The sequence below is a fragment of the Magnolia sinica genome, chromosome 12 (genome assembly GCF_029962835.1).
Source record: "Magnolia sinica isolate HGM2019 chromosome 12, MsV1, whole genome shotgun sequence".
NCBI classification, from domain to species: Eukaryota; Viridiplantae; Streptophyta; class Magnoliopsida; order Magnoliales; family Magnoliaceae; genus Magnolia; species Magnolia sinica.
The window spans coordinates 83,994,076-84,020,832 of record NC_080584.1 but is presented as its reverse complement, the minus strand read 5'-3'; the positions used below and the strand labels follow the sequence as shown (position 1 = coordinate 84,020,832).

Sequence of the window (26,757 nt, the reverse complement as noted above, 5' to 3'; positions counted from 1 at the left end):
CATTGATGATCAGCTGATGAGTGTCTCTGAACGAACATGTACGATGATGATCAGCTGATGAGTGTCTCTGAACGAACATGTACGATGATGATCAGCTGATGAGTGGCTCTGAACGAACAAGCATGTACGAACGGTTCAAAGGAGATCAAAGTTCCATGGGTCCTGAAATGATGTATTTATTATATCCATACCGTTCATCCATTTGGAGAGATCATTTTATATCATATATGAGGCCAAAAATGCAAAGCGTATATGCAGTTCCTGCCCAAGGATTTCTGGGATGGGCACTGCCATGTTTTTGAGAAATCAATTCGGTTCATCTTTTTGCGAGGTTATTTTAGGACATGAAATATATATAAAAATAAAATAAAATAAAATAAAATTGAGGTGGATCCAAGACTAAATTAGGCTACACAAGAGGAAACAGTGAAGATTTAGTGAGCACTGTTGAAATATTCTCATGGCCAGAAAAGTTTTGTATCATTCTAATTTTAACTTTTTCTTGTGTGTTTTCCCTTGATCCCCACTGACCTTATAAACAGTTTGGATGCCATATAAACATCCAGGTAGAGCTAAGAAAGGTTTCGATGGTAGAAAAAATTTTCCCCACTTATCCCTCTGGTGTGACCCACTTGAGTTTTAGATCATTTTTGGTCGCATGTTCTAAAATGACCTTAAAAAATATACGAACGAGTTGATTTCTCAAAAATTATGGTGGTGGGCACCACCCAGCATTCTTGCCCAGGAACTTAAAATGATCTTTAAAAAAAATGATTTTATGTGGTCCACGAAATTCCCCTGCAAGGACCAATTCGGTCCAGACCGGTAGGCAGTCCGCTTCCATCCTAATCACGCAATTGTAATCTACAGCTCATGGTCTGACGTAGTGTACTGGTGTGGCCAACCTAATGAACGTGGACAGATATTTATACTACATAATTATTATCGTGTGGCCCACCTTTTGTACTAATAGGATGACCAACATAGGTCAACAGTGATGCTTGCTTTTATCACAGTTGTTGTGAAGAGTCTTCTTCTTAGGCCCTCAAGATATGGCTGCCAACTGGTATCCGACAGGGACTGGTTTAATTCCTTGTGCAACCATCGATTCTGGCGATTACTTCTGGGTTTTGGGGAGATGTCAGACATATTGCAACAATGGAGATGGGGCTGAGGGGGTGTCATCGATCCTTCAATCGATTCTGGCATCCAATAGCTGGTTTTGTGAGAGGGCAGAGGCGCCGGCCAAAGCTGGGGTTAAAGCTTCAACTATTTTCCTTTTCTGGTCGAATACCAACCTTCGGGCTATTTTGGTATTATGTATATTCGAGTTGGGTAAGCGCCCAACTCCTTGTCCGTTGATCCTTTTGGGTGGGCCTTGTTTATGGGACCTATTGGGCTCTGTCTAATGGACCGAGCTTATTCCTGATCTCGTGGTGGGCTCTCGATGGGCTAAGTGGTCCAATGGATCATTTGTGGGTTGTCTCTTTTGGCCACCTTGTGAGCCCACTTTAGTAAACTTTTTGGCCCAATTAAAGCCTTGTAGATGGCCACATGAATGCCCCTATTTTGAGCCCATACCTTTTATTTTTTTAAGCCCATTTTAAGGCCTCTTGAATGCCATTTAGTGTTTTTATGTGTCCTCTCTTTTAAGCATGTTTATGGGCTTATGTTATGGATCTGGACCATTTATTCAACTCACAATGAGCGTTAAATACTGTTATTCAGTAGGTGAACACTTGAACATTTAGACCTTCAATCATGTGGACACTTATGTATTAAATCCGAGTGATCCACTTTATGGATCTTGATGAAGGACCTAACTATCCATCTGATTTAGGTAAACGTGTCATCTGGATTGTCTGACCTATGAATGTTAAGGGCCAGACCTCTATTGCTCATTACTAATTTCTTGATAATATAAAGTCTTGATTAGGTTCAATATTGGGCCCATTACCCATACTCCATAAGTTGATATGGATCGTTAATTTAAAAGAAAATGGGATAGAGAAACCTAACGGTTTGTTTCCTTTTAAGGCCTCCTATATATATTTCAACGATCAATGCCAACCACTTTGTTGGCCAAATCGGACTATTTAATTGAAAATCCATTAATAACAGGATTATATTCACAAATTTTATTTTTTTTTAAAAAGGAAAATCAAATATATTGATCTGGAACAAAATTACATCGGGTCTCCCGAGGAAAAAAGGACCAACAGAAGACCTATCATAACAAAACAAAAGGCAGGGACTAGAGCAATCCAAACAGAACTGACAAAAAAATTTAACACAAACCAGGAGGGGTTACTAACTCCTTACAGCACGTAAGCCGACCTTGTCCAAGAAAACAAGCCCTCTGACTTGTCTGGGTAGCTCATCTTTGCTCAAGCAACAAAGAAGGGATTGGGATGAGCTCCCCAAGTGAGCAAGCGTGTCTGTCGGGGCATTACCTTCCCTGAAAATATGCGAGAACTCCACCTGTCCGAGGCGACAAAGCCTGTCCGTTCTAGAGAGCCAGCCTTTCCATTTCCAACCTAAGCCTGCATTTCCTTTGAAAGCCTGAACCACTAAGTCTAAGTTTGATTCTACCACCACGTTGAAGATACCTTTGTTAATATAAAGAGATAATCCATCGTGAGCCGCTCTCAATTCTGCTCCAATGTTAGACATCACCCCATAACCAATCGAGAAACCGAAGATGACGTCTCCCTTCTCATTTCTACATATGCCTCCGCCCCCTGCCAAACCCAAATTTCCTCTTGAGGACCCATCCACATTGACTTTAAACCAACCTGTAGGTGGTTTCCACCAAGCCACTACTGAGTGTCTAATTGGCAACTCGCCAAAAGTCCCACCAGACAAGGATCAAGGAGGGAACAAAACTGATCGACTCGTGGATAGCCACCACGACACCTGAGTAATCACAACAGCAACCGTAGGAGATTTCTTATCGAAGACAGCTCCATTTCTGCCTTTCCACAATTCCCACCAAATGAAAGCAGGTGTCAGATGCTGGGAGATCGGAGGCGAGGTGTGGCCTGAATAGGACCCCTCCATTGAACCATTCTAGCTTCTACTGAAGGGGCCTGCAGGACAGAGATCTCAAACAGCGATCCGAAGAAGCTCCAAACTGTCGTGGCCAAGTCTCCATTCAAGAAAAGATGAGAAAGGGACTCCACGGAAGGGCCCCGCATCGAGCCAATGCTACAACAAATACACCTTGAGGCTAGCGAAATTCCCCTAGATTGCACCGCTGTCTCCACTGGAACGGCTTTGTGGAGGAGCTTCCAAAACAACAGAGAAATCTTCGGTGGCAAATTTTCATTCCAAACCCACCTTGCCCAGACCTTTCTGGGAGCCAACGGTCTGCTTGCAGCCCAAGCCGATTTGAAAGAGAAAATGCCAAAAGGAGTGAGCGGCCATAAGGGAGTGTCAGGACCTTCAGATAGGTAGAAACCGCCTTGAAAAATATGATCAACAGCTTCTTGAGGAAGCAGGGAGAGAGCTCCAGAGGGAGGGAGAGGACCGCATGGACCCAAGAACTGGTTGACTTTTATAGGAAGATTGTCAACAGAGATGTCTCCCGTCACCAGGTTCTGGAGTGGGCCAAGACCCGACCAGTTCGTCGTCCAAAAATTACTATTCCCTGCACCAATCTCCCACTGAACCTTAGCTTCAATAAACAATAGTAACCTGGAAATCCTCTTCCAGAACGACGAGCCGAGGCCAGCGTAACCTCCAGGGATTTCAGAGAGCCGTAGGTGGGCATATTTCGTTGCCATGTAGGAAGCCCAAAGGCTGGAATCGTTGTGGAATTTGATGGACCAAGCCAACTTTAAATGCAACGCAGTCATAGTTTCTGACAGTTTTCGGATTCCAAGCCCACCTTCATCTATCGGCTACACAATGGTCTTCCAATTTCTCCAATGCAATTTTCTCTTCCCATCTGCCCATCTCTAGAAAAAGGCCGCATACCTTCTTTCCAACTCAGCCAGGACCACTTTTGGGAGGGCAGTAGCTACCATAAAATGAATGGGAATACTACCCAGCACAGGTTTAATAAGGACCACTCTCCCAACTTGCGATAGAAATCTTGTTTTCCAACCTCTGATCCACCCCTCCACTTTATCAACCAAGGATTGGAAGGCACTTACTTTCAGCCTATTTACTGCCAGGGGAACCCCTAGGTAGAGAAAGGGGCCAATCGACCTTGCAATGCGAGAAGGTTTGAAATGGCTTTAACTCTGGACGCCGGGAGCTTATCAGAGCAATAGAACGAGCTTTTCCCACGGTTGATGCTTTGGCCAGATGCCCTCTTATACTCGAACAACAGAGCCTTAGTCTTGCGCAGGGAAGCCAAACCACCATTAAGGAAGAGCAGGGTATCGTCCGCATAGAGGAGGTGGGAAATCATTGGGCAGCCCCTCCTTTGAGCGAATGGTAAACATTAACCTGTCGACATGAGATGATTAAGGCCACGGCTAAGCACATCTACGCAGAGAATGAAGAGGCTCGGAGAGAGCGGGTCCCCCTACCACAGCCCTCGCGAGGACTTGAAAAAACCTGCAGCCTCACCGTTAATCAACACCGAGAACCAACTTCTAGCCCAACAGTTTTCTAGTAAGCTCATCCATTTTTGGCTAAAACCAAAGCGCCCAATAACCTGTTTAAGGAAGATCCAATCCACCCTATTGTATGCCTTTTCCATATCTAATTTAAAAACTATGTTACCCCCTCTACTCTTTCTATTTAAATCTCTGAACAACTCTTGAGAGAGAGAGAGCAATGTTTTCGAAGATCGAACGTCCCTTGATGAAAGCACCTTGCTCAGCTGAAATCAGGGAAGGCGACACCTGGTTTAACCTGAGCGCAATTATCTTCAATAGAATTTTGTATAAGTAATTACATAAACTGATCGGTCTATAGTCGGACCACCTTCTTGGGGCAGGTCCCTTGGAGATGAGGCAAATGAGGGTAGAGTTGACCGTCCTAGGCAACTTTCTCCCTGGAAGAAATAAATCATCGCCTTGTGTATATCCTGACCGATAATGTCCCGGCAGAATAAGAAGAACGCACATGAGAAACCGTCAGCGCCCAGGGCTCCCTCTCTTGGGATGGACTGAGCTACTTGTTTGACTTTAAGTAAGGAAGGGGGCGATGTAAGATGGTCGTTCATCTCCTGCGTCAGCAAATGGGGGACTGAGTCCAACAAGGCAGACTCCTTGTTGTTGGGGCTCCCTGAAAATCTTTCTTCAAAATGCCGCACTGCCCGCTTGATCTCATCCTGGTTTGTTAACTCCTCGCCAAAATCTAGCATGATTTTGCTAATTATAGCTCTACATTGTCACTCTGAAGTAGACGCATGGAAAAACTTTGAGTTCTGGTCTCCCTCCTTTAGCCAGTTGTTCCTCACTTTCTGTTTCCAAAACAACTCTTACTTGATCTCTAGTTGAGCTAGGCGATTCGAGGCTGCTTGGAATCTAGTCTGAATATCGTTACTTAGGCTCACATTGGTCGGGGGCTGTTGCAACTGGAGGTCGGTCGCTTCAAGCTCTGCTTCTGCTGCTTTCATCTGATAAAAAATGTTGCCAAATTGTTCCTTGTTCCAAACTTTTAGCTTAGCCTTGACACTCTTAAGCTTAGCAAGCTCGTTGAAAATCGGCTGATAAGATTCAACTTTATCCTAAGCTGCTTTAACAACCTAGAGGAAAGCATCATCCCTCATCCACATCATCTGAAATCTGAACGACCTTGGGCTGCTAGTGGGTTGGGGAGGTAAGTCTAGTAGAAGGGGATTATGGTCGGAGTTAACCCATGGTAGGTGCTCAATATGGAAACACGGAAATGAGGAAGCCCAGGGAGCATTGATGAGCATTCTATCAAGCCTTGCCTAGATTCTGGTCAACCCGCCTAGTTGTTGCACCACATGAAATGCAGACTAGCAAACCCCGCGTCTATCAACCTAGCATTCTCGATCGCCTCAAAGAATTCCTTAGTGCTTTGCCTGTCATACTCACCTCAGCTTCGTCTTTCTGCAGCATTGATGATCGCATTGAAATCTCCACCCACTCCCCACGAGTTGTGGAGAGACGACAACAGATCAGCTAACTCGTCCCAGAGAGAGAAATCTCCCGAGAATTTTAGAACAGCTGGCATAAACAGAAGTGAGATAGACAGTCAGTTATATGTGCTGCACCTGAATCTTTACAATTAAGGATTGGTTAGAAGCTTTAAAAATTGAGCAGATTAACAAATCTTTATAAAAAAATCAGATTTTCCCACCCTCATTATCAGTAAAGAAAGAGATGTGGAAACCAAGATTTAAGCCAACTCTAATCCTATATGCGTCCCTGATCATCGATTCAAAAATCACCACAATCTAGAGGTTATGACGTCTGATCATTCTCTTCAAGGTTCTGATTGTTCTCTTGTTACCAATTCTCCAGGCATTCCAAATTAGAATCTTATCCATCCGTGATACAACCAGTATTCACAATTCAAATATTTAAATTCGTGAAATTTGATCTGATTGTGTTAGCCACCACAATGACCTTAATTGGTGAAGATTTTATGGATTTTGAATCTTAATATTGGATACAGTGGAAAGATTGCATATGGTTGCATTTATGCTCAATGTGGATGGTGACGAAAACACAAATGATCACCATTTGGTAAGGGTTTGGACAAGGTGGAGTAAATGGCGGTAGTAATATAAAGTTAAAAAACTCATCCTACCCATAGGTATTAATCGTACTTTGAATTTATATAATTGACATCGCTTAGTTTCATATTCAGGAGAATCAGTTGGATGTCATAACTACCCCCCATAGGAGGAGTGATAATAATGTGACCAATTCTCACTAGGATTCATTAGTTGGGCCCATCTTCATCCTGGGTAGTTCAACTGAAGGCCTTCATCAATTGAATTTATAATAAATTTTCTCTACTAGTGAGTTTAATTCATGAATTGTTTTATGTAAACAATCTGCTAATATAAGTATATTTTGTCACCAGTTGCAATTCTAACTCAAATGTATCATGTTTCTGCCTTAATTGGGTTTAATATGTTCAACGAAAAAAGTCCATTGAGATAGTCATGGGGTACTTACGGTTGAACCTTTCTTTCGAAAAACCTAAACCTCCAAAATCATCTAAAATTGCATGGAATGTTAATCTCAAAACCTCGGAACATGGATGTGGACATTATAAAATTGGAAAACGGAAACATAGTTCCGATAAGGGATCCTTAGGTCCTCCAAGTTCTCTGGCTGGCAATCAACCTGTGAATGGATCGAAACATAAGAGGGCTAAAAAGAATAACTTCTTGTTTTGCATGAAGTCGTGCCATAAGAAGAAATACTGCATAAAGTATAAGCAGTGGCTCATAAGGAAAGGTAATAATTCAATTATGGTTTGTTTTAAATATAATCTAACTGATGTGCCGGTATATTCTTGGTGGATAGATTCATGAACAACTATTCACATATGTACTTCTATATAGGACATGCTACAGAGCGTGCTGCTAACTGATGTGGAACACTCAGTATAGGTCGGCAATGGTGTTAGAGTTGACGTGTAGGGAGTTGGAGTCTGTATACTTAGGTTAGGGTTTGGTCATTTATTGGATCTAGTAGATACATTTTTTGTGTCTTCTATACGACCTAATTTGATCTCTATTTCTTGTTTGAATAAATTAGGTTATTCTTTTCAATTTGAGAATAAAAGATTGAATATTTACTTTGATTCAATTAATATTGGCACTAGATCTATGGAGAATAACCTATACCAATTGGACTTCAATATCTCACATGTTTATAATGTAAATGTCATGCATGAAAATAAAGTAAGATCTAAGCGAAGACTAAACCATAAAAATTTTCCAATGTTTTGGCATATAATATTATGCTATATCTCTCATGAGAGATTGGATAGGTTGGTGCGAGAAGGAATTATTCATTTTTTTAAACTTCTCTGACTATAAAATATGTATTGATTATATTAAAGGTAAATAGTACAAAAAAAAATGGTACAATAAGAAGTTTAGGACTCTTGGAGGTGATACACATGGACATTTTTTGGTCATTTCCTACAGCATCGTAAAGTGGTTGCAAATATTTTATTAACTTTATATATGACTACTCTTGTTTTGAGTACATTTATCTTATCACTGAAAAATCAGATGCCTTGTATGCTTTTAAAATATATAAGGTTGAAGTTGGAAATCAACCTAACACTATGATTAAGGTCGTCAGGTCTGATTGTGGTGGTGAATACTATTACAAATATGACAAATCAGGTCGCAATCCATGACCTTTCGCTAAATACATATAAGATTGTGGCATTGTCGCCCAATATACCACGCTTAGGACTCTAGAGCATAATAGTGTGGCTAAAAGATGCAATCGCGCCCTTATGAATATTGTACGTAACATAATATATAAGCAATTCAACATTATCAGAATCTCTATGGGGTGATGCAATCAAAACTACAGTTCATATCCTTAACAGGGTCCTCAATAAGATGTAAGTAAAACCACTTTTAAGTTGTAAAATGAGAGAAAATCAAGTCTTTAATATCTACATATTTGAAGATGTCTTGTGAGGCCAAAGTTTATAACCTACATGAAAGAAGGATCAATCCTAAAAACATAAGTTGTTTATTTATACGATACCTATAAATGTTAAAAGGTTATCGAATCTACTGTCCTTTCCACTCCATTAAGATTATTAAGACTAGGAATGCTAGATTAATTAAGGACACTAAAAATAGTGGGAGCACAAACATTAGAAATTTTGTATTAAAGGAAGAAATGATTGTGACTCCCGTCGTTGTCATTCCAGACCACATTAGAATGAATCCTGCAGTTGAGCATATAGTCACTGTAGATCACCACAATGAACCTTTTATACAACTCACTGAGGAATGAAATCAAAATCTCACTCAAGAGACGAAGCCAATAAGAAGATCTGAAAGAGAATGGAGGTTTGCGATTCCAGACGATTACATTGTATATTCGCAAACACGAATTTAACATATAAGGGAAAAAGGATCATAAATCCTTTACACGAACCAAAAAAGTGCTAACCATTCCCGTTATATTGATGCCATGAAGTATGAGTTGAAATCCATGAATGACAACAAATTATGAAATCTTGTTGAGTTACCCCCAAGGAATAAATCCAATTGGATGTAAATTAGTATTTAAAACTAAATAGGACTACAAGGGTAATGTTGAAATATATAAAGCCCGACTTGTTGCCAAGGGTTTTAACTAACATGAATGCATTAATTTTAATGAGGCTTTCTTACCAATTTCTAATAAAAGTATATTTTGGATCATAATGGCTCTTTTGCTCATATGGATTTGGAGATATATCACATGGATATAAAGACTGCGTTTTTGGAGATGATTGGTATAATTGGTTGGATACTGAAGATTAAGGGTTGAATTGGTTGATGTTAAAGATCATTGGTATGATCGGATCCATAATAAAAATGAACGGCCTCATTTTCCTAAAATTAGTGATTAAAGATCAACGGTTAAATTATTTTGAAATTGAAGGTTAATTGCCTCATCGAATTTATATTGAAGATCGTGGTTGACAGCCTGATAGAGTGTCAAATGAGCTTCCAGGCATTTTCAAACCTGAAGTTGGGATGACGCACAACTATCCTTGACAATTTCCATGCTGCTGTAATCTGAAAAAGCAGCTCCATAGTGAGTTAGGATAGATTGGTTCTTTTCCTGCCAACATGCAACGTATAAATAAATATTGTAGAGGTGGGACATAGCGTCGTACTCGTAAGTGGATTGCGTCCTGCCCACACATGGATCGAATTGATTCAGGCAGGAGCTCTGTGGGGCCCATCGTAATGTATGGATTTTATCCAGGCCGTTCATCCACTTTTCTAGATAATTTTAGGGGATGAGCTCAAAATAAGTAGATATAAGGCTCAAGTGGACCACACCACAAGAAGCAGCAACAATATTGACACCCACTGTTGAAACCCTCCTAAAACCCACCATGATGTTTATTTGCTATCCAACCTAATCAGAAGGCAACGTAGACTTACTTCAATGAAGTTATGTGCAACTATGCTGGGTGGGGCCACTGTCATGTTTATGAGATATTAACTCTGTTCATCTATTTGTGATGTCATTTTAAGACATGCAATAAAAAATGATGTGAATTCAAAACTTAAGTTGGCAACACTGGAGAACATAGTGGATATTCAGTGAGCAGTTATTGTTGAAATATTCTTATGGCTATAGAAAGTTTTCTATTAGGCTAATTTTTATTTTAATGTTTTCACTTTTTCTTTTCTGTTTTTTTGTTAGCTTGTTAGTACACCATACTGTCAGTTCACATTTAACTGTTCTTAGCATTGAAACGAGGTATCTTTCACCCAGTCTACCTTTTCACTTGATCAAAGTGAGAATGACCTTATAAACAGTTTGGATGGCATATAAACACCATGGTAGAGCTCAAAAAGCTTTCGACGTGGAAATTTCTTTCCCCAATTTTCCCTCTTGTCTGGCGTCCGTAAGCTTTTGATCCACCTCAATTTTGATCACATGTTTTAAAATTACTTGAAAAATAGATGGATGGGTTGACTTCTCAAAAATATGGTAGTGGCCCCACCCAGTAATATCCTTGCCCGGGAACTTAAAATGATCCAAAAATGATTTTACCACAGTGGGCCCCACAAAGCCCCTGCCTATACCAATTCTTATGGTAAGCCTTGAGCCAAAAAATAAAACAGATCCAAAGATCAAGTGGACCACACTGCAAAAAGTAGTGGGAGATTGAATCGTGTACCATTGAAACCCTTTTGGAGTAGTTCACATAAATTTTGGATCAATATGATATTTGTTTTTCCTCTTCATCTAGGTACTTGTGATTGAATGAAAAATAATCACTATAGTGGGCCCTAAGCCTTAAAAATTGTAATCATGAGAATTATTGCCCCACTGCTATTCGTGGTGTGGTCTAGTTAAGCATTGGAGAGAACTCATTTTTGGGATCAAGATCTAAAATGATCTCACCATATGAATGAATGGGGTGGATATAATAAATATATCATTATGGACTCTTGTAACTTTAATCTCCTTTTGAATGGTGGGTACAACTGGGAGCACGACGAGCTTCAGCGCTAGTCTTCACCCGACTGGTGAGGTAATTGACGGTGTAGTACACCAGCCAATCTGCTTCCCCATAGGCAGTCCCTTCCATCCTAATCACCCAGTTGTAATCGGCAGCTCATGGCCTGACATAGTGTACTGGTGTGGCCAACCTAATTAATGCACTGCCCAGAAATAATTCGTACTGTGGCCTACCTTTCACCTTTTGTACCAATAGGATAATCAACATAGGTGAGGGGTTAAAACGTGTGATGCGGCTACGTACTGTACGTGATCTTTTATTTTGTGAGTGGTTATAACGTATGATAGCTACTGTACATGATCTTTTATTTTTTTCGGATGTTTTAAAGCCACTAGCATCCTAACAATGTAAATTCTAGCAACCATCCACGTCATATCAACCACAATGACTTAAGGCTGGCTTTGGATGGAGCGTTACAAACCTCATTATAATTATAAAAATAATACATCAAAACATAACCCCCTATGCTAAGGAAGGATGTAAACTCTGTGGAGCCCACTATGGAGGTATATGTCTTATCTACACTGTCCATCCATTTTTCCGGCTCATTTTAGAGCATGAGCAAAAAATTGAAGCATATCCAAAGCTCAACTGGACCACACCACAAGAAACTGTGAGGATAATGGCATCCAACTGTTCATATGGTTACATGGACCTTGATGAAGGGAAAATGCAAATATCAGCTGGATCCAAAACTTCTTGTATGTTTTCCCTTGATGAAGGGAAAATGAAAATGTTCAAGTGTTCACCTAATTTTAACTTTTTCTTGTATGTTTCCCCATGTTCCCCACTGACCTTATAAACAGTTTGGATGGCATCTAAACATTAAGATAGAGCTAAGAAAGGTTTCGACCGTAGAAAAATTTTTCCCCAATTTTCCCTCTGGTGTGACGCACTCGAGTTTTAGATCATTTTTTGTTGCATGTTCTAAAATGACCTCAAAAAATATATGGACGTGTTGATTTCTCAAAAATTATTGCAGTGGACGCCAGCCAGCATTCTTGCCCAAGAACTTAAAATGATCTAAAAAAATGATTTTATGTGGTCCACACAATTCCCCTGCAAGGACCAATTCGGTCCAGACCGGTAGGCAGTCCCCTTCCATGCTAATCACACAGTTGTAATCTACAGCTCATGGTCTGACGTACTGTACTGATGTGGCCAACCTAATGAATGTGGACAGATATTTATACTACATAATTATTATCGTGTGGCCCACCTTTTGTACTAATAGGATAACCAACATAGGTCAACAGCAACAATCCACGTCATATCAACCACAAGGACTTAAGGCTGATTTGGATGGCTCCTCATGATCCTCTTTATAATTATAAAAATAATATATCATGACATAACCTCCTATGTAAAGAAAGGATCGATGTAAACTCTGTGGAGCTCATTTTAGGGCATGAGTGAAAAATTGAACTATATCCAAGGCTCAACTGGACCACTCCACAGGAAAAAATGAGGATAATGGCATCCACTGTCGATGTTTATTCTGGCACCCCAACTGTTCACATGGTCAGATAGACATGGATGAAGGGAAAACGCAAATATCGGCTCGATCCAAAGCTTCTGTAACCCCTCAAGAATTCAGCCGTTGGCATTAAATTCACACAGTTTCCTTTGGTGTGGTCCAATTGTATCTTGGAAATGCTTCAAATTTCGGTTCAAGCCATAAAAGGATCTTAGAAAATGGATGGACGGCATGGATAAAAAACATGCATCAGGGTTGATCCCACAGATTTTATCCCACTACGACCATCAGCTTCTGCTTAGAAGTCGAGTCTAGAAATGTTGATTATTTAATATAACTTAAATACATTGTATCTTCCCTGATACATTATTTTTGTAAATATGGAGCATCTCATTATATATAAGGAAATTTACAAAAACAAAAAATAAAAAATAAAAAAAATAAAATCTATCCAATTAATATTGAATTTACATTTCATTATTTTTTCTAAATAGGTTTTCAAAAAGCCACCTCATTAATTGTTATTATTATCGGTCCACTATCTCGCCAGTTGGATGGGCCGGCAAAAGGACTGGATGCTTGACTGGGCCTGTAAAATCCACCTTGACAACCAGTAAGTACTACATCTCATGTTAGGCCAACCCCCATCCATGATTCAAAAGGTCCACATGATTAGAAACGTGCATTGGGCAATGATCACTCTCCATACTATTTTTTATATATTTTTTTTTCTCTGGGCCTAAACTGGGATTACACATTTAATGGATATAGTAGATTTTGCATATGCATTACGATGGGTAAGCGCCTAACAAGCTCCTTGCCGATTGATCCTTTTGGGCGGGCCTTGTTTATGGGACCTGTTGGGCTCTATCTGATGGATCGAGCTTATTCCTGATCTCATGGTGGGCTCTCGATGGGTTAAGTGGTCCAATGGATCATTTGTGGGTTGTCTCTTTTGGCCACCTTGTGAGCCCACCTTAGTAAACTTTTTGGCCCAATTAAAGCCTTGTAGATGGCCACATGAATGCCCTTATTTTGAGCCCATACCTTTGTTTTTTCAGCCCATTTTAAGGCCTCTTGAATGCCATTTAGTGTTTTTATGTTTCATCTCTTTTAAGCATGTTTATGGGCTCTTGTTATGGATCTGGACCATTTATTCAACTCACAATGAGCGTTAAATATATTGTTATTCAATAGGTGAACACTTGAACATTTAGACCTTCAATCATGTGGACACATGTATTAAATCTGAGTGGTCCACTTTATGGATCCTGATGAAGGACCTAACTATCCATCTGATTTAGGTAAACATTTCATCTAGACTGTTTGCCCTATGAATGTTAAGGGCCAGACCTCCATCACTCATTAATAATGTCTTGATAATATAAGGTCTTGATTAGGTTCAATATTGGGTCCATTACCCATACTCCATAAGTGGATACGGATCATTAATTTAAAAGAAAATGGGATAGAAAAACCTAACCATTTATTTCCTTTTAAGGCCTCCTATATATATATATATATATATATATATATATATATTTCAACGATCAATGCCAGCCACTTTCTTAGCCAAATGGGACGATTTGATTGAAAATCCATTAAGGACAGGATTATATATTCACAATTCAAATGTTTAAATTTGTGAATTTTGATTTGATTGGGTTAGCCACCACAATGACCTTAATTGGTGAAGATTTTATGGATTTTGAATCTTAATACTGGATACAGTGGAAGAATTGCTTATGGTTGCATATATGCTGAATGTGGATGGTGACGAAAACATAAACGATCACCGTTTGGTAAGGGAATGGACAGGGTGGAGTAACTGGTGGTAGTAATATAAAGTTAAAAAACTCATCTTATCCACAGGTATTAATCGTACTTTGGATTTATATAATTGAAATCGCTTAGCTTCATGTTCAAGAGAATCATTTAGATGTCATAACTACCTACTACAGGAGTGATAATGATGTGACCAATTCTCACTAGGATTCATTAGTTGGGGCCATCTTCATCCTGGGTAGTTCAATTGAAGGCCTTCATCAATTGAATTTATAATAAATTTTGTCTGATTATGAGTTTAATTTATGAATTGTTTTATGTAAACAATCTGCTAATGTAAGTATATTTTGTAACCAGTTGTAATTCCAACTCAAATGCATCATGTTTCTAGCTTAACTGGGTCTAATATGTTCAATGAAAAAAGTCCATTGAGATGGTCATGGGATAATTACAGTTGAACCTTTCTTTGGAAAAACCTAAACCTCCAAAATCATCTAAAAATGCACGGAATGTTAATCTTGAAACCTCGTGACGTGGATGTGGATATTATAAAAATAGAAAATGGAAACATGGTTCCAATAAGGGATCCTTAGGTCCTCCAAGTTCTCTAGCTGGCAATCAACCTATGAATGGATCGAAACATAAGAGGGTTAAAAAGAATAACTGCTTGTTTTGCATGAAGTTGGGCCATAAGAATAAATATTGCATAAAGTACAAGCAGTGGCTCGTAAGGAAGGGTAATAATTCAATTATGGTCTGTTTTAAATTTAATCTAACTGATGTGTAAGTAGATTCTTGGTGGATAGATTAAGGAATAACTATTCACATATGTACTTCTATGTAGGACATGCTACAGAGCGTGCCACCAACTGATGCGGAACACTCAATAAAGGTAGGCAATGGTGTTAGAGGTGACGTGGAGAGAGTTGGAGTTTGTATGCTTAGGTTAGGGTCAGGTCATTTATTCGATTTAGTAGATACATTTTGTATACTTTCTATAAGGTATAATTTGATATCTATTTCTCATTTAGATAAATTAGGTTATTCTTTTCAATTTGATAATAAAAGATTGAATATTTACTTTGATTCAATTAATGTTGGCACTGGAACTATGAAGAATAACTTATACCAATTGGACTTAAATGTCTCATACGTATATAATGTAAATGTCATGCATGAAAATAAAATAGGATCTAAGCGAATACTAAACCATAAAAATTCCTCAATGTTTTGGTATATGATATTATGCTATATCTCTCATGAGAGATTGAATGGGCTGGTGCAAGAAGAAATTCTTCATTTTTTTAGACTTCCCCGACTATAAAATATGTGTCGATTATATTAAAGGTAAACAGAATAAAATTAGAAAAAAAAAAAAGGGTACAATAAAAAGTTTGGACACTTGGAGGTGACACACATGAACATTTGTCGGTCATTCCCTACAAAATCATAAAGTGGTTACAAATATTTTATCACCTTTATATATGACTACTCTTATTTTAGGTACATTTATCTTATCAGTGAAAAATCAGATGCCCTAAATGCTTTTAAAATATATAAGGTTAAAGTTTAAAATCAATTTAATAGTATGATTAAGGTCATCAGGTCTGATCGTGGTGGTAAATACTATGACAGATATGACAAATCAAGTTACAATCCAGGACCCATCACTAAATACATATAAGATTGTGGCATTGTAGCCCAATATACCATGCCTAGGACTCTAAAGCAGATTGGTATAGCTGAAAGATGCAATCGCACCCTTATGAATATGGTACGTAGCATGATAAGCAATTCAACATTACCAGAATCTCTGTGGGGTGATGCGATCAAAATTGCAGTTAATATCTTTAACTGGGTCCTCAATAAGATGTAAGCAAAACTACTTTTAAGTTGTAAAATGGGAGAAAATCAAGTTTTCGATATCTACAAGTTTGGGAATGTCCTGTTGAAGCAAAAATTTATAACCTGCATGAAATAATGATCGATCATAGAAGCATAAGTTGTTTATTTATAGGCTACTTAGAAATGTCAAAAGGTTATCAAATCTATTTTCCTTCCCACTCCATTAAGATTATTAACACTAAGAATACTAGATCAATTAAGGACATTAAAAATAGTGGAAGGGACAAACATTATAAATTTTATATTAGAGGAAGAAATGATTGTGACTCCTGTCATTGTCATTCCAAACCATGTTAGAATGAATCCTGCAGTTGAGCATATAGTCATTGTAGATCACCACAATGAACCTCCTATACAACTCACTGAAGAATGAAATCAAAATCACACTGAAGAGACTAAGCCAATAAGAAGATCTGAAAGAGAAAAGAAGTTTCTAATTCCAGATGATTACATCGTATATTTGCAAAAGCACGAGTATGACGTATGGGGGAAAAAGAATCTTAAATCCTATACACGAACCAAAAAAGTGTTAACCATTCCCGTTATATTGATGCCATGAAGTATGAGTTGAAATCCATGAATGACAACAAATTATGAGATCTTGATGAGTTACCCGCGGGAAATAAAGCCAATTGGTTGTAAATTGGTATTTAAAACCAAACAGGACTCTAAGGGTAATGTTGAAATATATAAAGCCCGACTTGTTGCCAAGGGTTTTGATCAACTTGAATGCATTAATTTTAATGAGACTTTCTCACCAGCTTCTAAGAAAGACACATTTTGGATCATAATGGCTCTTGTGGCTCATATGGATTTGGAGATATATCAGATAGATATAAAGATCGTGTTTCTGGAGATGATTGGTATGATTGGTCGGATACTAAAGATTAAGGGTTGAATTGGCTGATGTTAAAGATCATTGGTATGATTGGATCCATAATAAAAATGAACGGCCTCATTTTACTATATATATATATATATAAACCACCTTAATTTTCATTGATAACAACCAGATAGCTATACAGCGTACAAAGATAAGAAAGGCATTCGGGCCACCCTAACTACAAAATTTTCATGGGGGGCCTATCGTAAGGGGTCACAAAACGACCACCTATGTACAAATTCACAGAAAATTGCAAAGCTACCAGCCTAAGGGATGGATGAGATAGTTCTGATAGATCCAAGACCGACCTTATCAAGGAAAATCTGACCATGCACCTGCGTCGGGAGAGAGGCCATATGAAGATGTAAAGATGAGGACTGACTCCCACTCCCTTCTTGAGTCATACTGTCTGCTAGGCCATTTCCTTCTCAAGAAATGTGAGTGAAGGTGAAGTTGCCCAACTGTTTTAAGGCGTTTATCCTAGCAGCCCAAGGTTTCCATCTCCAAGGGGTGATCGACTTATCCATGAGAAGGCCAACCACTCTAAAGGCTAAGGGGTGATCGGCCTTTGAATGCTTGGTACAACTGGGAGCACAACGAGCTTCAGCGCTAGTCTTCACACGACAGGTGCCCACACCGACCAGGTAATTGATGGTGTAGTACACCAGCCAATCTGCTTCCCCAGAAGGGTAGGTAGTCCCTTGCATCCCAATCACCCAGTTGCAATCTATAGCTCATGGTCTGACATAGTGTGCTGGTGTGGCCAACCTAATGAATGCACCGCCCAGAAATAATTCGTACAGTGGCCCACCTTTCACCTTTTGTACTAATATAGGATAATCAACAAAGGTGAGTGGTTATAACGTATGATGCAGCTACTGTACATGATCTTTTATTTTTCAACTGTTTTAAGGCCACTAGCATCCTAACAACGTAAATTCTAGCAACCATCCACGTCATATCAACCACAATGACTTAAGGCTGGCTTTGGATGGTTCATTACAAACCTCGTTATAATTATAAAAATAATACATCATAACATAACCCCTTATGCTAAGAAAGGATGTAAACTCCGTGGAGCCCGCTATGGAGTTATATGTCTTATCTACACCGTCCATCCATTTTTTCGGCTCATTTTAGGGCATGAGCAAAAAATTGAAGCATATCCAAAGCTCAACTGGACCACACCACAGGAAACTGTGAGGATAATGGCATCCAACTGTTCATATGGTTACATGGACCTTGATGAAGGGAAAATGCAAATATCAGCTGGATCCAAAACTTCTATAGCCCCTCAACAAAGCCACTGAAAAAGCATCACAAAAACCAGTTCCTATCCATATGTGGCAATGCCATGGAAAAGAGCTTTCTTTACAACCAACTAAAAGACACTCTTCCAGCCTTACCAATTTTGCTCTTTTTAGGCTATCTTCACTTCTTTTTGTTCACCATGCGAAAACAGTGTTTTTGATCAAGCCCATTCAAAACTGAGGTGGTTTTCAACACATCATGACAGACAATGGTCCATGTTTTTGCCTCTATGTCATACTGAACACGCCACATTATGGATGGGAGCGAAAAGTATCCATTCCTTGCTTCTAACAGTAATGAATAGGTGTCCAATAATGGCATGATTAGACAAGACTAAAAGACAAACCACAGCTGCTTCAATGATGATTCGGATGATGGATCACTGCCGGCTAAGGCAAGTAACCAGCACCAACGTGTTTCTCGGGCTAATCCAACAGGCAAATGCGTTGTTTCAGTTCATACATTTTTCTGGGCTGGTAGTTGATAGATTGCGTTTCAACTTTGAGGTTGGAGGGTTCCATACTATACTTACCTATCAAATAAATATGTAAAATAGACCACATGCACTGAATGAGTATAGCCCACAAATGGCAGCCTGACATTGTTCAACTGTCTTTCTGTTAAAGACATCATACCACACTCTATGAGTAGCTCACATGAATGCCACATGGCAAATGTGGATTATGCGTGAAATAAGCAATTTACATATATTATGTAGGACAAGAAATTTTTGACCGAGATTAACTCAAACCATAAACGCACTACAGCAAAGTTGGCCTTTCCCGGTCGTCAAAACCGCCGGTAAAGGTTAGGCAACTGCCGGTAAAGGTTTTACCGGCGGCCATTAGCCTTTACCAGTGGTTTTGGAGGATACCCCTACATCGTCAGTTTTTTACTGCGTTGGCCGAAAACGAGAAAACCTATGGTTACCGACAATCCGTAGCCATTGCAATTTTTGCTGTTTCAATTTTTCCTGCCCACTTTCACCATTGGGGAAAGAAAACGATTGCAGGCAAATCAATATTATGTATAAAGCACACAAGAACTTAATTCAAAATCTTTTTTTATATAGAATAATTGTAAGCAATCCTTAGTTTTCATCATATAAACTACTAGAACCTAGTGTGTTAAAGCAGAAGAAAAAGTGTAGAAAGATCTCTCTACACCACTTTATTTATAATGTTGCAGGTGAAAGAACCACTCTAACAATACAACCCAGGCCCACTTAATCCAGTCAAAAAAAGATCCACAAATATATAATAAATAAATAAATAAATAAATTTGCAGCAAATAACAACAATGATGTTTGTCATGTTCAGAACTTAAAAGGTGGAAATAATATTGATAACAGAACTTGCAACAGGGTCTTATATTCTGTACTAGTTGGCTAGGTGATGTTTGCAGTAGGAGCTGGTTCTTCTGAGGCTTCTATACTTCAGTTGCTAGATCATTTGACAATAAAAGGAGATGGAAACCAGAACATCAGGTGACACATTTAATTAAATTAGAGTATAGTTGACATTCTCAATTCACTTACCCTAATATTGGCATCGTCATAACTTCTTGTAAGAGAAATTCCACATTTCTATCTGACAATTTTAAAATAGCCATATCACAACATTGTCTAGTGTGTATGTGAATCTTTTTGGTATCACATAATTAAAAAAATAAAAAATAAAAAATAAAATAAAATAAATAAATAAAATTGGCATCTGCAAATATTTATTTGGCTTGCTATGACAAAGGAAACCATAGCCTCACCTGACGAATCCACCAATATACATAAGTTGATATTTTGTACCCTTTTGAAGAATCGAATTTCTCTATCCCACGCAGTAATCCAATGAAACCTCCTAACATTCAAAAAGGAAGTTAGCAGTGAGATGGACCCAGGTACAAAAATCAGTGTGGCATGTTAACAGTCTAGAAAGAGGAGATAGTTCAAAATGCATTGGAGATGGAGTTAGTGGTAAGAGGTAACACCTGAACAAGGTCAGCCATTTCAGCCTCCATGTTATCATATTTTTTAGCAAAATCAGCGCGGAGAGATATAGAGAGAGTCGGGGCAGGGAGAGAGATGGAGATACTGTTGTTACAATGTTGGAGAACACAATCGCACCCTAAAGAATGGGAACATGTAAAACATGTCGCACCTTGATGCCTTTTTCTTAATTCAAATGTACCATTGAAATCAATTACCTTAATTGGATTGACTCTATCATGTGATGCATTTACCTGCATCCTATCATGTCTACTCAGCTGGTGAACATCAACGCCACAGGATGCCAACTCTGAAGCAGGTGTTGTCCCCTGATACTCAAAATTGTGGCATGTAAAGCAAGTTCTAGCTGTATTCAAACCTCTAGGACCATACAAATCCCAATAGAGTGGTGCCTGAGATGCCAAGTTTACTTATTAGAGGGGGGAAAAACATCAGAAATTATTTATGAAAAGGAACTAGTGAAATTCTAACTGTTGCCAGTGCATACAACAAACGTTGTCTGTCAGTCATATGGCAATGGATTATATCTAGTTTCTTGCCAGCTCGAAGAAGCAATTCAAGTGTTGCATGACTAAAGAATGAAAAACGCTTGAAATCATCATTCTCCGCATAAAACTGTCCTCTCCAGAAGAATTTAGCCAGATGATGAGGCTCAATGAAATAGACAGGAAGACCTGTTAACAATTCTAATCAGCATGAATCATAACATCATTTGCAAATGGAAGCTAAGAATTAATGAGGAACTATCGCTGACCTTCGACTGTTCCAACCCAAATTTTATTTTGGAATAGCTTATCAGTTGTTGGAAATGAATATGTTTCTAGAAGATGACGACAGTGAAGAACATGGAATCAAAAAACTAATGAGGCGCCAATTTGGTCCCTTGCAAAGGCATAAGTAAAAGCATACTGATGAAATTCTAAAGACATGATGGCAATATATTCTATATGAAAAGTAAAGCAGGCCTACATAAGCAAATGCTAATACTAAACAATGTTGTATATTGGAGGCATTTCATTGTACCATTATTGTGAAAACCCAACATCATTACAAGAGGATCGTTTTTTACAAGTATGTTCAAAGATGATAGATCAATTGACACTTGATGTAAAGTTGACTGATGATCACTTTACAAAAACATTATCATGAAAATTGCACAAAGCGGATGGGAAGAACACTTAGTATCTGGACTTCTTGAATGTAATGAAGCACATCAAAATGCAATGAAGTTCAAATTCAAAATGCAATGGAGCACATCATGATCATTTAAATGAATGCTTGATACACAGAAAATTTTTAGAGGGAATGCTGGAAACTCGAAATAACTTTGAGTCCTTTATATCCGGCCACAGCTCCTTCAAGAAAACAATCATCATGCATACTGGGTCTTGATACCTGTCCAAAGATAAAATAAGTAGGATAAGAAGAAGAAGTGAATGATTTTGAGTCCTAGCTCATCTATTTTAGAGTGAAGCATTCCTTTATAAATGAATAGGAAAGCTGAACAAGGAAAATCATGGAGCATGCAAGGGGTAAAGACAAAGGCTGCAAAAGGCTCATGGATATTTCCTAAGCTGACATTCAAGTTAAAATATTAAGAGAAGAAATTCAAAGGTTTTATAACAATGTTTTGACAGAATAACAAAACTATCAGGCTAGAAGTTGAGCCCATAGACAATTACATGAGCAAAGAAATCATTTTACCCCATATTTGCATAGTTCCATGTTATTTCATCCTTGCGATAGACAGTTCTTCAAAAATATTATTTCTTTAATATTCAAATTGGGTTCAAAGGTGACTATTACATGATTTGATTGATGCACCATGGTTCACGCTGTTTCCAGTTCCAGCACACTACTGGAGAACAATTTTTTTTTAGTGCACATAAGCAGGAGGATCTTCAAGTGCTTGGGTTTCATCTCTTTCATTGTTTCACTATTTATGACATTAATGCATGCCAAGAATATTTTACTAACATCTATAAACTAAGAAGATATTGATTTAAAAAGTTCTAAAACATGAGATGGAGGATACAAGACTTGAAGGCACACAAGAGGGTTTGTCTGTAACAATCATTACTGTGACAAAAAAAAAAAAAAAAACACAACATAAGCTGTCAGTATATTAAAGGGAAGACTCAAAATGCATGAGTTACCTGATAAAAGAAGACGCTCTGCCTTCTAACAGCTGAAACCAGGCCATATTTGATGTTTTCTATAGATTTAGAAAACTTTTCAGCACCACCTTCTGAGAAAGTAATGTTGAAGGCAAGCTCATATGGCTCCTAGATATAGACTGCTCCAGCTATGTTTAACAATATGCAACAACAAAACTAAGGTGCATACATGAATATTTCGAGAGATTGATAAAAAGATTGGTCCTGCTTTTGGTGAATTTGGTGTGATAAGAACAAATAAGAGAGAGAATTCAGATCAGATGCCATAGCCAGTTATTATTTGTGATATGGGTGTTGAGAATTTTGATGGTGAAGATTTAACTTACAAAGAGATCTGGATAGGCTTCATTGCTGATGCTCCTGTCCTCAGAGCATCTACAGTTTCTGTTGTTGCCTTTGCACCTTCAAGCATAATCATCTACATACAGGATGGGTATAAACATTGTTTCTGGCGTAGAAGAAGCCCTTCGTTGAGATTATAACATGCACCAATATGATTGCATTATCAGTAGTAGACATAAGTAGACGAGGAAGAAAATATTAACAAAATAAATAAATGAATGAAATTTCAAGGAAAAAAGAAACAACACAATTGCTCTCTTCAGAGAGTGCATAAAAAGTATTTATAAACAACATCTGCATATATAAACATGCATTATAGATTAGCAAATACTTATACCCACCAGTGAATAACCAACAAAAAGGTAACCTGTGTAGCACTCCATGGCTGTGACAATGAGCAGCTCCTTTGCGCAACTGATACAGGAAACTATGTAAAGAACAAAATAGAGAAATTCAAGTAAGCTAACATGTTCAAGGTCTGCAAGATCTGGAAATCTGCCTCACCAAAGCGGGGGAAAAAAAAAAGGTAGAAGAAGAAGAAGAAGAAGAGAAGCTAAAATATAGTGAGAATCAGCAAACAAAATGCAGACATGAAAATGTAAGACTTCTAAAACTGAGGTTTTAACAACAGGTATTAACAATTTCCATAAGCAAAGGCCAAAAATGAAGATTCATATTGAAACCTACAATTAAAAATAGGCTTTGGAACCAATGGGGGTCTAGATAAAGGATTGCATTCTTGACATTTCTTGACCCATATATTAACACGTTTTTTGGTCATTAGACTTAATATTAAACAAGCTGATTTTCAATTCCAAAAAAAAAAAAAAAAAAACAGCCCTTCCACCATCTCTTCTTGGCCTAAAACGAGCTCACTTCACTTGGGAAAAGCTACAACTCCCAACCAAGGCTTCTCCGTTGCACCAAAAACCCGAAAGCAGGAAAAGGCAAGTTTCCTCGAGAGCATTGGATTCTCCAGCCACACCTCTACTAGCCAAACACTAGAAACCAAGCTAATAGCAGATAACACCACCAGCCCTAAAGCAATCAACCCCACAATATCATATATTGGCAAAATAGGCATCTTCAAATACTAATACCAAAAGCAGTCAGAGGATGCAGCAAAACAGGAGAGAATGCTACCAAATAGGGATGACACTCCAACTAGGGCTAGGGTATTCCAATCAGGAAGAGTTTCCTTTCAACCCAAATCTATGGTGAGTCCTATAAAATCTACATTCTGGATTAGCGAATTAAGGCCACATTTGTATACATTTGGTGTAACAGTACTGTCACGCCCTAAACTCGAAAACCGGGCTCACAAAATTCTCAATCTCCGAATCCAGCGCCGACAACTTCCGAAGTACCCCATTCTCGGTTCCCAGCACCAATACACCTGGTTCCGATCCTGGGATCCTACAAGGAGGATTTCAAACATGATTTTGATTCAGTATAAGCATAACCATAAGCATAACCCACGAACAATAACCACAAGAACACCATCACAAAATTCACTATGATCAAAAACTTTGAGTACAATGCGTATGAAGGGAAATACAAGATAATAACGGAAACTCCTAAAGCCCAACTGCATGCTCCTACTGCGGTGAGGCTACAGCTGCATCCTGATGTCACCTGCACGCATCAATCATGCATAAGCTTATAAAAAGCTTAGAGGGTGGTGTAAGTGTGTGCGCAATATGAACGTGCTCAGAATATAATGTCAAAGTAATGCGGAATCATGTTGATGAGTACAAGAATGCAATCAGCCGTACCAAGGTTATGCGGTGCAAGATATGAATGTTATCGGTCATATCAAGACCATGTGATGCGAAATGCAACTCATGCATGCCAATCATCATCCACATATCAATGGAGCTCCTCACTAGAGCATCAAATATCAGTACGGTTCTCACTCTGGATAATCACCGGGGTTTAGTACACTCCAAATGGCACTACTCCTTTCCCAGGCATGCAATCCAAGTAAGCGTAAGAAACCTCACTATCCACCTGACCAATAGTCTGCCAATACCTATCCGGCACGTCGATAGCGAACTCATTCACGAGATGGTCATACTCAACCTAGTTATGCCCCCTACCCTCGAGCGAGTAAGGCCACACCCATTTCCAACCGACTACGACATAGTGGGAGACACGACCTCTTAGTATTCGGCCTTGGAGTGCTACTCGGTCTCGACATTGGAGTCATCCTCTGGTACCATCGGGTTTAGAAATTTTCACCCAGGGACATTTATGGCACCCCAATACTAGAAACAGTATTTTCAGTGCCCGATCCTGCCATCCACAATATGCCTGTTGAGGCCATAGCCCTGATGTCGCTAGGGCGTGCAGTAATCATGTCATACAAATGCGAAGTAGATGAATCACACTACCAGTCATGTAACAATCCTGCGCATACCGCATGCAGATGTAGGGCAACTCTGCTTATTAGGGAGCACATAAACAATCTGCCCAAAGGCATATACTATGATCAATCACTCCTCATATCAAGCATACATATGATGCGTATGAGCATGAATCATGGAACTATACTAAACATGTTATATGGTGATGAATTCTGTTCATAACGAAGATGGGACTAGACGGCGTACACACTACAAGTATGGGCCTATCAATGGGCCCTAGGGAAAGTTACAATACAGATGTTTAACCAACATTATTCTTACAATGTGGACCTCAAACCATCATTGCTCCCAAGGCATAGCCTGCCCTAAACATCATTACATAAACCATAGTGGAATTACACATTGCAATGGGCCTATATACATCTCATTGGGCCTCAACGCATAGGCCTCAAACACATCAAATGAGCCGCATACGTGGGCCTCATATATATCAAGGTGGGCCTCAACAACGAGCCTCATACATCACATCAAGGTGGGCCTCAACAACGGTCCTCATATATCACATCGGGCCTAATCAAATGGGCCGAATCAGTGGACCAAACCAAATGCGCCAAGTCGAATGGGCCAATTTAAATAGGCTAAGTCCAACTCATCTATTTTTAAAAATCAATATACATACATACATACATATATATATATATATAAATGAATCATATATATATATATATATATATATATATACATACATACATACATATATATATATATATAAATGAATCATATAAAAAGATCAATTGGACCACACTCCAAATAACAGTGGTGACAATGATTTCCACCATTAAAATCCTCAAGGCCCACCATAACATTCATGTTCCACCCAATCTGATCATAAGGTCACACAGACCTAAATTTAGAGGAAAAACAAATCCCCTGTTAGTCCAAAACTTCTAGAATCTAAGGGTTTCAATGGTAGATGTTTAATCCTACTATTTCTATAGTGTGGTCCACGTGGTACTAGATCTACCTTATTTTTTATCTCAAGCCTTAAAATGAGCTTTCAAAATGGTTGGACGGTTTAGATGCAACACATGCATCATGGTGGGTCCCATAGATGGACGGCGTGGGTGAAACAGTGGGTCTCACAAAACTTGGTGACGCCACTACAACAACTAGGTAGTTGGAGTGAGGTACACCAACCGTCCCACTCCCAAAATGGGGACGGTGTGTGCTACACACAATGCCAGTGGGTCCCATGTGGGGCCCACCATAATGTTTATTTGCCATCCAATCTGTTAATATGGTCACACTGACCCGGATTGAAGGGGAAAAACAAATTTCAT

General features: G+C 38.8%; 1 protein-coding gene and 1 long non-coding RNA gene across 3 annotated transcripts in view; both read right to left on the bottom strand.

Annotated features, from left to right (window-relative positions):
• LOC131221954 (uncharacterized) overlaps positions 1-24,188 on the bottom strand; it is a 29,482-nt gene extending 5,294 nt beyond the window's left edge. The window contains exons 1-2 of the long non-coding RNA XR_009159685.1: positions 23,957-24,188; positions 23,850-23,926 (exon numbers count right to left, since the gene is read on the bottom strand). This is a non-coding gene — a long non-coding RNA (uncharacterized LOC131221954). The remainder of the gene's footprint in view (positions 1-23,849; positions 23,927-23,956) is intronic.
• On the bottom strand, positions 19,666-23,557 carry LOC131221953 (uncharacterized). Of its 2 annotated transcripts, XM_058217253.1 has the most exons (7): positions 23,393-23,557; positions 23,036-23,127; positions 21,849-21,927; positions 21,287-21,352; positions 20,514-21,206; positions 20,292-20,383; positions 19,666-19,972 (listed from the first exon to the last, which is right to left on the bottom strand). In XM_058217253.1, the coding sequence occupies exons 1-5, from the start codon at positions 23,432-23,434 to the stop codon at positions 21,060-21,062; spliced, it is 426 nt and encodes a 141-aa protein (XP_058073236.1). In that variant the 5' UTR covers positions 23,435-23,557; the 3' UTR covers positions 19,666-19,972; positions 20,292-20,383; positions 20,514-21,059. The 2 variants fall into 2 exon arrangements, 1 of the variants encoding a protein (XP_058073236.1); XR_009159684.1 differs by lacking the exons at positions 20,514-21,206; positions 21,287-21,352; positions 23,036-23,127; positions 23,393-23,557 and adding exons at positions 20,068-20,119; positions 22,689-22,981.
• Positions 24,189-26,757: the final 2,569 nt, after the last annotated feature.